Source organism: Ceratotherium simum, chromosome X (genome assembly GCF_057802395.1).
Source record: "Ceratotherium simum simum isolate JZ-2026a chromosome X, ASM5780239v1, whole genome shotgun sequence".
Classification (NCBI taxonomy): Eukaryota; Metazoa; Chordata; class Mammalia; order Perissodactyla; family Rhinocerotidae; genus Ceratotherium; species Ceratotherium simum.
In genome coordinates, this window is record NC_141940.1 from 47,606,924 (window position 1) to 47,623,052 (window position 16,129).

At 35.1% G+C, this 16,129-nt stretch overlaps 1 protein-coding gene across 2 annotated transcripts in view; it reads right to left on the reverse strand.

The window, feature by feature from the left end:
* Window positions 1–16,129, reverse strand: part of DIAPH2 (diaphanous related formin 2) — an 825,716-nt gene that overhangs the window by 171,357 nt on the left and 638,230 nt on the right. For both annotated transcript variants that reach the window (XM_087427460.1, XM_014795691.2), the window contains one exon: window positions 11,467–11,602. In XM_087427460.1, coding sequence (XP_087283586.1) covers window positions 11,467–11,602 — 136 coding nt within the window. The remainder of the gene's footprint in view (window positions 1–11,466; window positions 11,603–16,129) is intronic.

A 16,129-nucleotide genomic window follows, 5' to 3' on the forward strand; every position in this document is an offset into this window, starting at 1 on the left:
ATACCAACGTCTTCTGAGCTATTATGAAAGAGCATATGAAACTCATTGCTGATTTAGATGACAATCAGGTATTCTAAGTTTAGGTTAGAATACCATTATAAGAAAGATATAACTGCTTTCTTAAACTAAGATATGTTTCTATTCCATTTTTTTCCTCTAACTAGTCAAGATATCATATACTTTATAGATTGCTCATGTGTGAAGGGAGCGACTGAGACTGAAGATTGACTAGACAGAAAGAAGAAAAAATAGAAGTATTCATATATAAAAAAGACGTGAAAAAATGAAATATATATGTTATACGCTGCACATGGTCCTGTGTGAGTGGATACACACACACACACACACACACACACACACACACACAGACACACGCAGGAAGAGCCATTATTTCTTACAGAAGAAACACACACAGAGAGGGACAAAGGCTGACAGTTAGTAACCCCTTAAGTAGGTTAATGGTGCTGAGTTATCAGACAACAATACCATGATTAGGGTGTGTCACCCCTGCTCTGCACGCTGTGGGCACTCAATAAATACTTGTAGAATTAAATTAAAAATCACTGAAAGGTTTTCATCCATAATAATCCTTTTGCACATTTAGTATAACAATAGATTTTGTCCTGATTCTGAAGCAGCCCAGGGGCTCAGGGATTCAACGTGGGTGGAACAAATATAATTTTCAAAAAAAAGTCATTAGAGACTCAGTTGGTTTCAGTGCAGTTTGTTGGTTCTATGAATCTGTTAGGTGTAATTACTGACATGAATCTAAACGCATTTGACTGAGAACAGAGCCAAATTAATTGCAATGTTGGTATATAACAGCTGTTATTCATTTGACACTTTTCTGTAATAAGAATCAGAATATTAAAATATAGAACCAAAGCATATTTTCTAATAAATGATTAGGCCACCTACAATGTGTTTTGGTCATTTCTCATGCAGTCAATTGGATTGTTTTCACCCACCCGCTCTAATATTTTCATGGTTTTCTGACGAGTAAAGTTACATAAGGCATACATGGCAACAAGCACATACTGCAGAGAGTAGCCAAATTTGTAACTGCCAGCGTTACTCATCTTCTAATAAGAACTGATGAATTCTTGTTAAATGCTCAACACACTGAAGACAGCTCTTATAGTTTGTGCAAATCTAAGTTTCTGCATTTAGAATGTAAGAACTCTTAATGAGATCTAAAGTATATTACCTATCTTGTTTCGCATATTTATTTTTGTCCCCTATTTAAAAGAATATTTTTAGTAGATGTAGAAATCTGTTTTACTGCTAAGGCAGATAGAGCAAGAGTTTAGCACTTATTTCCAGTGAACTGATGCCAGAAATGTAATTATTTTAGTAAGAGGTCAGAAAAAAATTACTAGTGATAAGTGGCTCAAATAGACTACAGGAAAAAACAACTAGAACCTTCAATTAATCTAGACTGTATTCTGGAATTAGTACCAATGAAGTCCTTGTGTGCAATGATCACTGATGCTCTGAATAATGGCCCGGAGACAATAATAAAGTCCTAATGATCTATTAGTGATTTATATAGTGTGTGCTGGCTATAGGTACAAAATTATATTTAAGCACTATATGCTGCACATTTTCACCTGTGTAAAATATAAAGCCAAAATACTGAGGGCGAGGAGGAAGTTGATTGGGAGGGTGAAAGGAGGGTTATGGACTACTAGAGTTCAGAAAGATTATGAATGATAAAGACTGACACACAAATGGCTTTCTATATAATTACAAAATCAGATTAATCACCTCTTACTCTAGGCATTCTAGTCAACCAAGATTTGATTGTAGTGATTATTGCCATTAATAGTTTTCCTTGATATGTTCACTGAAATAACTATTATTATTAATGGGATAACAGCATTTAATACTTATTAAGTGCTAACCATGTGACCGGCAAGTGCTAAGAGATTGACGTGTATTCTCTCATTTAATTCTTATGAAAAGCCTAGGAGGTAGATGCCATTCTTTTTTTTTTTTTTTTTTGAGGTAACATTGGTTTATAACATTATATAAATTTCAGGTGTACATCATTACAATTTGACCTCTGTATACACTATATCGTGTTCCCCACCAAAAGTCTAGTTTCCATCCGTCACCATACAAATGTCCCCCTTTACCCTTTTTGCCCTCCCCCCACCTCCATTCTCCTCTTGTAACCACCAATCTGTTCTCTGTATTTGTTTGTTTAACTTCTACATACAAGTGAAGTCATACAGTATCTATCTTTCTCCTTCCTACTTATTTCGCTTAGCATAATACCATCAAGGTCCATCCATATTGTCACAAACGGCAAGATTTCATCTTTTTTATGGCTGAGTAGTATTCCATTGTGTATATATATGACATCTTTATCCATTTATCCGTTAATGGGCACTTAAGTTGTTTCCAACTCTTAGCTATTGTGAATAATGCTGCAATGAACATAAGGGTGCATATATCTTTTTGAATTAATGTTTTTGGGTTCTTTCCCCTGTTATATAGGCAAGGAAGCTGAAGATCCTAGAGCTTAGGTGAATTGCCCAAAGTTACATTGTTTAGGGGGCAGAGTCAGGATCTGAACTCAGGTTTGTCTGGCTCCAAAAATGAAGAGGTTGAACTCATTTCAATAGAAGGCTAACCCAATGAAAGATCCATCTGAGATGACATGTCACTGGCGGTCAGCAGAATCATCCAGCAGGGTGTGATTTATCACCAGATGGTTGCCACTGTGGGAGCTCCTCTTGCACCTCTATGCTTTAACCCAGTGCTTGAACTTAGAAATTCAAGAAGTATTTATTGAATGAATGGCAACTGTATGGCATGATGTTGCCTAACATGGACCTAAAGATGTTTCATTAAAACAACAAAGTCCCAAATTTATACTAAATACCTTAGTTTGCTAAAAGCTCTAAAGACCTGGGCAAATCTTTACTGTACTGAATAATTTTATTTGGGAAAAAGCCCCACAAATCTCTACTGAAAAAACAAACCTAGAGAACAAACAGAAAAAGTTCTGATTTTGAATAAACACAGGTTTCTTGAAATGTTTGCTAATATAGGGAGCAAGGCAATGTAAGTAAATGGCACGTCAAGCAGATGCATTTTGTCCTCCACAGATAAGGCTTTACTATGTGAATGATTCTTTTCCAGGTCCACCAAGTATACACACTTGTTGAGCTTTCCTTTAGCGTCTATGAGCTGTTCATTAGCATTTGTGAAGTACGCCAGAATCATGGTACCTTTACTGTCTCAGTAATGTATATTATCGGAGATACTTTAATACTACTGGGTTCAATTCTGTTATTTATGGGTATTCTAATCTATATTTTGGTTACTGTAATTTAATGTCTGGGGTATGACATTAGGAAACATAGTTTCAACCTATTCAGATCAAAATAATGTAATGTGAAATGAATTCATTTACTTATACGATGTAATTATTTTAAAACTCGGAAAAAAGAAAAACAAAATTGCTATCTACCACTAAACGATAGAGTTTAAATGTTTAGGTTTATTGGTTAAAATATGCTAATTCACTTTCAGAAGACTGATTTATCATCAAATCAGACTAAGGTAGCTGATTCTTTATCATCATACTAGAACTAAATTGGCAATTCTAATTTCCATATAATCTTATATAAGGAGGAATAAAACTGTTCCTGATTAAATAATATTTGCATAAGAAACACGCTTGGAGTTTCCAATTTCAAAACATCCTTTTTTAAATGCATTTCTTTTTATTGCTTCCTCCAAGTCCTTGCCATTAATTTGCTGACTTCCATAAACATGAAAAGAAAGAGGTTTATTCACAAATATTATAAATATTTGGTAAGCTTTCTTGTTCTACCTACAGAATTAATTAATTTATTTTTAGTGGTTCCCTAAGTTAATTATCGTCTATACTAATATAATCAAAGGTTGGAGAACATAGATTATACCAAGTACTTTGCATAGTTTATATACTATTACACATTTTAGAGTACATTTATTGATTTAGCATCTTTTTTGCTGCATTTAAATTAGCTTTCTCAATTTTACATTTAAATAAATGGTGTGTTACTATGCATGCTCTAATTATAATTATTTAGGAAATGGTGCAATAAATGTTGGTTGGATGAATGAAATAACCTAATACGTCAAAAAACATCAATATATAATTATATATTGGTTAAACTGTGCTGTTCTTAAAAAAAATTGGCCATCAGTGAATCTGTTGCTTGCAACTCCCACTGCCTTTTTTTTCCATCTCTTCTATGAAATTTTTCCTCCCTGTTACTACCTTCTTGAACTGCCACAGGTTTAAACTCCCCTTCTGAAGAGAGAATCAGGTATGAGCTAACTGCTTTGTTTTTTTTTTTTCTCCTTTCACTGTTCTTTTCCAGCTACATCCACCTTGTATTCACCTCCCCTCTCTTGTGCTTCTGGCTCCCTACACCTCAGTAATCCCCGAACAACTTCCTATAATCACCTTGGCTCTCCTACCTCATCACACCACAACTCCCCTGCCTGACTTGGAAGGCTCTTTATAGTCTTTCCAAGTCTTCCCATCTTTCCAACAGTCTTCCAGTTCAAACCCTCCTCTCCCAACAACGCCAACGAGGACAATGACAACATCAAAAAATATTTACTGAACATTAAACTATTTGTCAGAGACCCAAGACATCAACATACAATTGATAGACTAGAGTATAAGTAATACCAGTCTCTGTAGGTTACCTCGTTTAGCCCTCACAACAACAAGGAAGGTACTTTTTTTCCATTTTAAGGTGAGGAAATTAAGGCACAGAGAGATGAAATACCGTGTCAGAAATTGTATGGCTAGTCAGTTGTGGATCTGGAACTTGAACTGAGGACCTATCCTCTTAATCATTTTGATGTCCTTTCCTGTGGGCCATTGAACATATCCTACATGAGGCCTGCTGCCATATGTGCCAATGTGCACTACTGCTGATGTCATTCCCACTTACATGAATAGTGTCACCTCTGCTTAGCCAAATATTAGCCATCCTCAGCATCTACTTCAATTGATACATCTAGCTACTATACTTTGCCTTTTCTGTGAAACCTTACATCATTGTACCAGACTTCATTGATTTCCCCCTTTAATAGTTCTAAATAATCTCTATGATATATCAGTACACTGTTTTCTGGTTCAGCTTTATTTCATCTAAAGGGCAGCAGAATATGTCACCCCAAAATATGCCGCTTTGGCATAAGGATTATTTTGACTGAAAGCAATTGAGAAGAAGGAGATACAAGAAAAGCTCTCTGCCCTCCCCCTATTTCCCTAAAAGAAGGACATAAACTTGTAAAGGTGTCCCTCTTCGTCTTTCTACCAGGAGAACAGAAATTAATCACCAGAGACAACTCTGGATAGATCCTTATCAGTCCAGAAACGGCATCAGAAGAACATACATAACAAACTTTACTAACTAACCCTTATCTTCCATTAGTTCCCCCATATATTTACCTTCCCACAATTTGCCGCCCTAGGAACTCAAAGTCCTTTTCCTTTGTCTTATCTAAAAGTTTCTAAAAACTTATTATTCTTTTGTTAAGATGCTATATAAGCTCAAGTTCTAACCACTCCTTTGAGTTACTCATCACTGAGTGCTCCCATGTGTATGCGTGAAGCATGCATTAATAAATCTGCTTTTCTCTTGTTAATCTGTCTTTTGTCAGTGTAATTTACAGGGCCCCAGCCAAAGAACCTAAGATTGGTAGTGGGAAAACGGCTTCCCTGCCCCTAAACATCTTTCTGACAAAATTATCAACTTCCTAAAGATGGAGACTATGTCTTGAATTTTTTCCAGATTCTTCAATGAGCACAAAATGACTGTTTCATCATCCGCAGCAGCAAGTATATTCTAGGCACTGTGTTATGTACTGTACTTAATTATCTCATTTAATCTTCACTAAAACGATAGGAGGTAAATGTCATTATCCTACATTACGGATGAGATAACTGAGGCATGAAGAGACAGAGGAACAAAACAAGGTCATAAAGCTAGTAGGTGGCAGAGCTAGAGCTGATCTCCACTTTTTTAATATACAGACTTTAATAACTTTTCAGTCATGCCACTTAATGTTTACAAAATGACTTTCTTTAACATATAATTCATGTCTTTTTTCTCCTTTACAATTAAAAAAATGTTATTTCTTATCATGGCCTTTGCCTTCTGATAGCCAATTCTCTTAAAATGGAGCCTTGAAACATGATATGTTTTATGGATTTAACTTGAAAGATATAATTCTCTGGCTGCTTTGTTTCCACGCTATGTTCACTTAATTCTGAGCTCAGTTGATCACTTCTAGATTATAGAAATAATCTATTGCGTTTGCTTTATCCTATTATTCTTCTGAATAATTAAATTCTAAAATATTTTTCCTTGATGAATGTATACAATATTGCATGCCAGATAAATATATCTTACTGTTGTTACCTATTAGCTATATGGGATCACGGGAAATTTAAAAAAAGGGAGGAGTTTGCAATTTTGCCAAGTTGATATGAAATAGAAACCTTACAGAAAGAGCATATGTGTTTTTAAAGTTGTCATTTTCAAGTGACTTTCTTGACCCAAGGGACGCTTTACTTGATTTTTGCTACAGTTAAGATCCTCTGGTTCCAATGGTATGGATCTCTAGTCACATGTGCATGCAATACCTCTACACTCTATACAATATGTATCTCAAGATGGCAGTCAAATGTGCTATATCACCTCTCTTTCAGTGGAAAGGAAGATTACAGCGGTCTTTCAGTAGAAAGTGGATAACAACGTTCTAAATGGACACATTTGAAGTTCTATGAATCACTTTCTGACTGCACATCGTTCTCCTGTCTCCCATGGATTCACATTTTATGTAGCTCCACTATGCTTCCTCCCAGGCTCTCAGAATGTCTGCAACTGACTTCTACCTAGTTCACAACAGCATCTGTTATAAGCCACTGTCTGGGAAATTCACTGACACTGATTCCATCTTGACACCCAACTCCCCGACTCTGTTCTTATTCTTTTCTGCATCTTTTCATCTTCTTAAGACTACACAATTGCAGTGGAAGGATCTCTTTTTGAAACATATTTATAAGTACTAACAGACATATACTCTTAAGTATAAAATAATATTACAATAAATAATAATAAGTATTTGCAACATATGGGCCACAAATCAAGAACCTAATGGTGAAATTTACTATTTGATTGGTCTGTAAATAGAAATACGTAAACAATACACAAAAGATAAATCGTATTTTAAAGTGTGTTTTTCATGTTCAGATCACTCAGCTAAGCATTTGCCTCAAAACCTATTTGGATCTTTCTACTATAGCTTCAATGATATTTGAAGAGGTAATTAACCAAATCCTGGCAAATGAAAATATATACTATAGACACAATCAAAATAGGTCTTTTCTTTCTATTATAGGTACATTTTTAGGAAAATAGTGAAAGGTTGCTATATACTCAGGGGGACAGGGGTGCGGTGTGGTGTGGGAGCAAGATGATGTTCTTGGCACAAAACTGGATAGACTCTGTCTTGATTGCTTGCTCTTCTCACCATTCACCTCTAAGATTCTCAAAGTGTGGTCTGGGGACTCGTGGGGGCCTCTGAGATCATTTCAGAACTGCAACATCAAAACTACCTTCATAAGAAACTGATACTTTTTTGCCTTTTTCTCTCTCATTCTTTTATGAGTGAATAGTGTTTTCCAGAAGCTACCTGACAAATGATATTGTATTAGATTGAATGTAGAAGCAGTCTTTTATTAAGACAGACTTCGAAGAGATTTACAACACTAATTTTTTTCTTTTCTTACTACTTTTTTGGTGGGGCAGATTTTGGCAGATAAAGCTACTTCATTAAAAAGTGTTATTTAACATGTAATAGTTTTACTATTGTTATTTTAATAGAATAAATAAATAATTTTAAAATTATTTATTTTAATTTTATTTAAATTAATTAATTTTATTTATTATATCTCTGTTTTAATTCTAATAGGATAAATGTCAATATATACAACCCAAATAAGCAAAAGGTATTTGGGGTCCTCAATAGTTTTTAAGAGTGTAAATGGGTTCCGAGACCAAATACTTTCAGAACCTGTGATTTACACTTTTCCCTGGTGATCTCATTCAAACTCGTATGTTATGGGTTGAATTGTGTAATCAGTTAAGATGAGGTCATACTGGAGTAGGTTGGACCCCTAATCCAATATAACTGGTGTCCTAATAAAAAAGAATACCAATTGAAGAGACAGACATGCACACAGGGAGAATGCCACGTGAAGATAGAAGTTATGCTGCCACAAGACAAGGAACTACCAGAAGCTAGGAGAGAAGCCTGGAACAGATCCTTCCCTAGCATCTTCAGAAAGAGCATGACCCTGCCTACAACTTGATTTCAGACTTCTGTCCTGTAGAGCTGTGAGACAATAAATTTCTGTTGTTCTAAGCCCCCCAGTTTGTGGTACTTTGTTACAGAAGCCCTAGCAAACTAATATATCCTCACTTTAATCATCAAAAACCAATGATTTCCAACTCTGTCTACCTAGTTCAAACCTCTTTCCTGAGTTTAATACACACACGTACGATGGCTTCTTAGACATTTCCCATCTTTACATGGTGTGTGAAAATGAAACACGTTCAAAATGAAACTAATCATTGTAACCCTCCTGACGATATCTGCGCTATTTCTGAATTTTTTTTTCTTAATGAAGGGTACCACCTTCTTTAACGCCTCCTTCCCTTGATTCCCACATCTAATCAATCATCAGGGTCAGTCAGCTCTAGCTTTTAACACCCCTCTGGAGATGGTTAATTTTTTGTGTCAACTTGGCTGGGCCACGGTACCCAGATATTTGATCAAACATTATTCTGGATGTTTCTGTGGGAGTGTTTTGGATGTTTCTGTGAGAATGTTTTTGATTTAAATCAGTGGATTTTGAGTAAAGCAGATTGACCTCCATAATGTGGGTGGGCCTCATATAATCAGTCGAAGGCCTGAATAGATCAAAAGGCTGACCTCCCCTGAGCAAGAGGGAATTCGGCCAGCAAACTGTCTTCAGACTTGAACTGCAACACTGTCTCTTCCCTGGGTCTCCAGCCTGCCATCCTACCCTGCAGATTTCGGACTTGCCAGCTTCCATAATCACATGAGCCACTTCTTTAAAATAAATGTCTTTATACATCCATAGCCTATAGAACTCTAATACACCTCTTTTTGGTGACTTCTATAACCTCACGACCACTGCATTAGTTAAGGCCACCATCATCTCCTGTCAGGACTATGATGATAATCTCATAACCTCTGCTGTCTCAGGCCCTTCCGTTTACAATCAATTCTCTATGCTCTTGTCAAAATGATCTTTCTAAGAAACCTATCTGAGCACATCACTTTCTCATTTATAACCTTCATAGGCTTCCCATAGCTTTCAGGTAAGACCCTCAGCACAGCCAAGAGACTGCAAAATCTGTCCCCTACCTCTTCCAGCCTCTTCTTTCACTACTCCTCCATGCACATAAGGGCGCTAACTTTCAGTGCTATTCTACTGACTCCATCACCTTTAAGCGAGAACTTCCTACAAATAGCCATGGCCATGCTGTGCTCTAATGTTTTTCCTAATCGAGAGATCTTCAGTTAGGACGAGTTTTTTTGATCCTATTTATGAAGTTTGTTTGCTAAATTATGTTGATACTACTCTATTTTACCTTGGCTGTGTACTTTTTTTCTTCTTTTAAAATTATATTTATTTTCTGGGTAGAAAAGATAAACTATAGTCAATTCCTGAAAAGTTTTATATATTTTAATGGTATGAAGAATAAACTTAATTGTACAGATATCATCTCAGAAGATTAGCCATTAACAGAGAATACACTGCAGAATAACTGATGATGTTAGTAATTATAATAATTATAATTAAAAACACATAATAATAATTAATAATTAATTATGGCCACAGACTGCCTAGGTTCAGATTTTGGTTCTACCTCTTACTATGTCTGTGAACTTAGGCAAGTTACTTAACTTCTCCATGTGTCAGTTTTGTCATCTTAAAATGAGACAGGAACACTTTCCCAATAGGGTTTTATGAGTATTAAATATGTTCACATATGTAAAACTCCTAAAACAGCTCCTGGTACAGAGTAAGTGCTGTACGTTAGTTGTTGTTGTTGTTGTTATTTGATGATGGCTTTTTAAGTGCAAAGATTCTATAGCCAGACTACTTGGATTCTAATCTTGGTCCTAACACTTCCTATATGTGTGACCTTGGGCAAGATCCTTAATATCTATGAGCCTCAGTTTCCTCATCCATAAAATGAGATAATAATAGTACCTCCTCATAGAGATGTTATGAGGATAAATTGACTTAAAACATGTGAAAGTCTTAGAACACTGCTGGGCACATGGTCAACGTTATACAGTGCTTGCAATTTTTACTATCATTATATTTAGAAATAGGTGGTCCATATTAATCATATTATCTTGTATCGTGTTCAGATTTTGTTTTGTTTTTAAATTCTCTAACCCTCAGTGACAAAGGCTATGCTTTTTCATTCTTAAATTTTCAGAGTGTAGCTACTTGGTACCAATCACTTTCTCTTTTTACGCTCTTTTCTTTTTTTTTTTTTTTTAATTTTTTATTTATTTATTTATTTTTTTCTCCCAAAGCCCCAGTAGATAGTTGTACATCATAGTTGCACATCCTTCTAGTTGCTGTATGTGGGACGCGGCCTCAGCATGGCCGGACAAGCGGTGCGTCAGTGCGTGCCCGGGATCCGAACCTGGGCCGCCAGCAGTGGAGTGCGCGCACTTAACTGCTAAGCCACGGGGCCGGCCCTTACGGTCTCTTCTTTAAAAAGAAAACAAAACAAAACCAAAAACCCCACCTTTAATATACAGTCATTCTTGCAAACCAAGAAAACAACTTACTTTACACTATGTGGACATACCAGCATTCTGTTTTTAGGCTCACAGCTGAACAAGATGCCTCTCCCTATTTCTTTTTCAACTTATAATAGTGCTGTCAATATCCATTATGACTTGAGATGTTCTAGCCCCCAGGGAAGAATGTTAATTGTTATTTCACTGTCAACAGACATGTGTCAACAAAATGAAATTAGAGCCATAAAGCTCATCTCCCCATACCAGTTTTTCTCTTTTCATCTCACCCTCTTCTTTCCTCACCAGTGCCTCATGCAGAATATAATATAATTCGGTAAAATAAACGAAGAAAGAAATAAAGATTCAACAACATATTACCCTGCATCAGCTACTGAAAATCCTGAGTGCTCAGTGCAAGGTGACAAGATATACAGATAATATCATGAGAGAAATTCGACACAAGTGACTAGTAATAGTGTGAATTTTCTACCAATAACACAATTATTCATTTTATAATCCAAAATTAATTAAGTGCAATTATTTTGCACTTTATACATATTCTAAGAAATTGGAAGCACTTCCTACCTTTGTTTATATCAATGAGCTGCTTCTTTTTCTTCTGGCGTTCCAACTTTTCTTGTTCAGCTTTTTCTTTTGCAAGCTTTGCCCTCCTAGTCTTCTCTTCCATTTCTTTTCTCTTGTTGTTTTCTTTCACTGCTTCCTGTACATATAAACAAAGTTAAACAAAAAGCTTTCCATTACTTATATATTGGAGAAGTTGAGCAATTTTAAAATTGTATATATGTATAATGGGAAAGTATTACAGCAGCTTCAAGGTACATGCAAACACTTTTGAAAGAAACAAATAATTAATGCTAAGACATTTCTTCTTGAAAGAAAAGTAGAAATAACTCAGGCTTCAACTGCTATTACTTGGGGTGCCAGAAAATTAGGGCCACCAAAGTTTTCAGATTTAACAACAAGCATATATCCTCCATTGTTGAAATATGAAATAGTTTTGATACCCGAGAAAAGGTTTAATATGGAATATGGCTTAGGAAGTATTTTGCTACTTTATTGTACATTTTTCCCTTATCTGCAAAATGGGAATTTAAAAAAAAACTACCCCATAGGATTTTTGTGAGGAAAAAGGAGATATAAAGTGCTTAGAACAGAGCCTGATATATTATAATCAACAAACTTTAGTCCATGATGGTGATGGTGGTTGGTTGTGATGGTGGTAGTAACAATTAAATCTAATGAGGCAGGGAATGAAACAATTAGCCCTATTATCAAAGGAATGACATATCTGCAAGTTTAATAGCTTTTTACATACCAAGATCTTCAGAAATGCTGAAACATATTTCAAGCTATTTTATGTTTTATTTTGGGATTATTTGCGGAACTCAGGTGAAATTGTACATTCTAGTAGATTGTATGGGAAAAGGTTAAAGTAAACTGATCAGCTAGAATAATATTAACTTCCTGTGAGTTCAGACAAATCACTAATACACAGACACATCAACTGCAAGTTTCTTCTATCAAGTTATTCTGAGGTTTTTTTCCCTATTATGATCGATTAGCTATACTTAATAGCATGTACCAACTATTTCACTAAAACAGTTTTGTTCCAGAAGCCCTAAAGAAAAGGACTCAATAACAAGAATATATCTACAAGGCTTTGCATGGAGGTGTCTATATTGAAGTTTTTCCTTCATGTTAAAAGACACAATAATTTAAAATAGCTCTGAAAATACTTTCCAAAAAAATCTCCTGACTTGCAAGAACTATTAGTACTTCCCCTTTCCACTACCCCGGTCAGGCTAGTACTTCTAGCATTAGGCTGAGAGAACAAAATGATCTGGCTCCTGCAGACAAACTCAAAGACTACCACTTAAAATAAGGTGGAATGATAGAATCATAATTTTAGAGCAGGGCTTCCCAACCTCAGCAATATTGACATTTTGGGCTGGATAGTTCTTTGTTGTGGGGGCAATCCTATGCATTGTAGGCTGTTTAGCAGCACCCCTGACCTCTACTCACTAGATGCTAGTAGTGCCCCTCCCCAGCTGTGACAACCAAAAATGTCTCCAGAGATTGCCAAATGTCACCTGGAGGGCAAAATTTCCCCAGGCTGAAAACCACTAACCTAGGGGGTTTCACAGAGATAATTTATTCACAAAAAATTACAAAGTGGCTGCTCTGCTGAACCCAGTTTCTTTTCACAGATGTGGAAACTGAGTTCTGAACGAGTTTAAACACTTGCCTAAGGTCTCATATTTATGTAATTGCGAAGTTGGGAATAGAACTCATGTCTCTTCACTCTTGATTTAGTGTTTGTTTTATACTTCAAGGAAGAAAAGAAAACGTGGATATGACACCAAAAGCACAAGCAACCAAAGAAAAAACAGATAAGGCTTCATCAAAATTAAAAACTTCTGTCCATCAAAGGACACACTCAAGAAAGTGAAGAGATAACCCAAAGAATGGGAGAAAATATTTGCAAATCATATATCTGACAAGCGTATATAAAGAACTCTTACAACTCAACAATAAAAAGACAAATAACCCAATTAAAAATGGGCAAAAGATTTAAATAGATATTTCTGCAAAGAAGATATACATATGGCCAATAAGTACATGAGATGATGCTCAACATCATTAATCACTGGGGAACTGCAAATCAAAACCATAATGATGTACCACTTCACACCTAGTAGGAGGGCTATAATAAAAAAAAAGTTAAGTGAGAATGTGGAGAAATTGGAACTCTTGTGCATTGATGGTGTGAATGTAAAATGATGAGTTATTTTGGAAAAACAGTCTGGCAATTCCCCAAAATGCTAAATAGAGTTATACTTATATTAGAGTTATTAGTTATATATTTATTAGAGTATATCAGAGTTATAGTTATATGTATTACTCTATATTAGAGTAATAGTTAATCATATGACCCAGCAATCCCACTCTTAGATATATACCCAAGAGAAAACACATGTTCATATAAAACTTGTACAAGAATGTTCATAGAAGCATTACTCCTAATAGTCAAAAAGTGGAAACAACCCAAATGTTCATCAACTGATGAATGGATTAAAAAAAGGCAATAAATACACATATACTGGAATATTATTTGACCATAAAAAGAATGAAGTACTGATACATGCCACAATATGGATGGAACCTAAAAAACATTATGCTAAGTGAAAGAAGTCAGATACAAAAGCCCACATATAGTATGATCTCATTTATATGTAAAGTCCCAAACAGGCAAATCCATAGAGACAGAAAGCAAATAAACAGTTACCAGAAAATGGGGGAGGAGAAATGGGGAGTAACTGCTAATGAGCATGGGGTTTCTTTTTGGGGGTGATAAATACGTTCTGGAATTAAATAGTGGTGATTGTTGTATAACTTTGTCAATATACTAAAAACCACTGAATTGTATACTTTAAAATAGTAAGTTTTATGATATGTAAATTATATCAATAAAAATATAAAAAATAGATGTTTGAGAAAGGCAGGATTGAAATAAAATTGTAACTCAGAAAAAAAAAAGACAAGGTAAAAAGGTTACATATATATTCAGGTTCTGCTACTAACAAGTTGTACCATCTTTGGTAAGTAACATGAGAGGAGGCAAGTAATAGAGGAGAGATGGGAGGTCACTGCTGTGTATATTTTATTACTGGTCAATTCTCTGATCTGGTAAACAGTCACCAACATCTGGGTGGACTCTTCTGTTATCAGTCTAATGGGTTGTACGGCTGCTGAGAGTTGTCATTTATTATTAAGATGAAAAAACTGGTAACCTGCAATTGTATTTATTCCTTGTTCAGATAATAACAGCTACTCTTTAATGGGAATCTATTACGTATCAGGTATTTTAAGTAAATAATTTCTAATCGTTATAGAAAACGTGCAAAGTAACTATTATTCGTTCTCATTTTACAGATGATAAAACTTAGGTTCAGGTAGGTTAAGTGAGATGTGCAAGGCTACACAGCTATTTAAGTACCAGAACCATGTATGTTCACTTATATTATCATGATGCCTTCCACCAGATAAAATGGTGACAGAACATCCAGTTACAGTTGAATTTCAGATAAACCATGAATACATTTTTTTTAGTAAAAGCATATCCCATACAATACTTGGGATATACTTACACTAAAAAAAAAAAAAAATCATGTAATATTTGGGACACATTGGTACTAACAAATTATTCATGGATAATTTGCAATTCAAATTTAACTGGGCATCCAGTATTTTTTTTTTTGAAGTATAATTGACATACAATATTATATTAGTTTCAGGTGTATGACATAGTGATTCAACATTTTTATACATTATGAAATGATCACCACAATATGTCTAGTTATCATTGTAAGTATTTTTATTTGATTGGTCGGGCAATCCTATTCTCAACACTGTTGATTTTTTGTAAGCATCCTTTCACAGACTAAGATCATCTAATGAAGACAGTAGAATGATTACAAAAACAAACAAAAAGCTCAAATCTAAACCATAATTTGAGAACAGAAATGTTGATGTAGATTACTGATTGGTATTATGTGATTCATGGACTTGAATCATGCTATTTCTGTAGCATCCTCCATGTATTTCTTTCTTTTTTATTTCTTGAAAATACAGTAAAACTAAAAGAGAAATGTTTATATAAAAATCTAAACTGATACAATTTGCAGTAGAAGAAAAAAAACCAAATAGTTAATATCAAAGAAGCACTAATGGAGAAATTCGGCATATGTGAATAGGTTAAATTTCTATACAAAAGGGAGGCTTACAACTGGCACTACTACAACAACATTAACAGAAATCTAGTAAACATTGAAACAGACCAAGTAATAGGTCCATCAGTTTACATCTTAAATGCTTCAGGAATAGATTTAACTACAAAACAATCACACAATCTGAAATGGCATGTGTAATCCTAAAGAGACCAAAACAGAAGAGGAAAATAATTTCTGTGGTTTGGCACTAATGAAAATGAACGAAAGCATCTAAAAAGGCATATATTTTCAAGCAACACAGACTTCAGAGTAAGATTCTGGTCCTGATGTCACCAGTTCTGTCTTCATGAAGAGGCCTCACACTGAAAAGAAGACCCTATTCCTCTTGGTGTTTTCATTCTTTGGTTCTGGCTTTAGGGAAGTAGGAATGGGAAACACATGCCTGTTCAATTCTTTCCACTAAAGAAACGAATTTTAAAAAGGAAAGGGAAATCTTA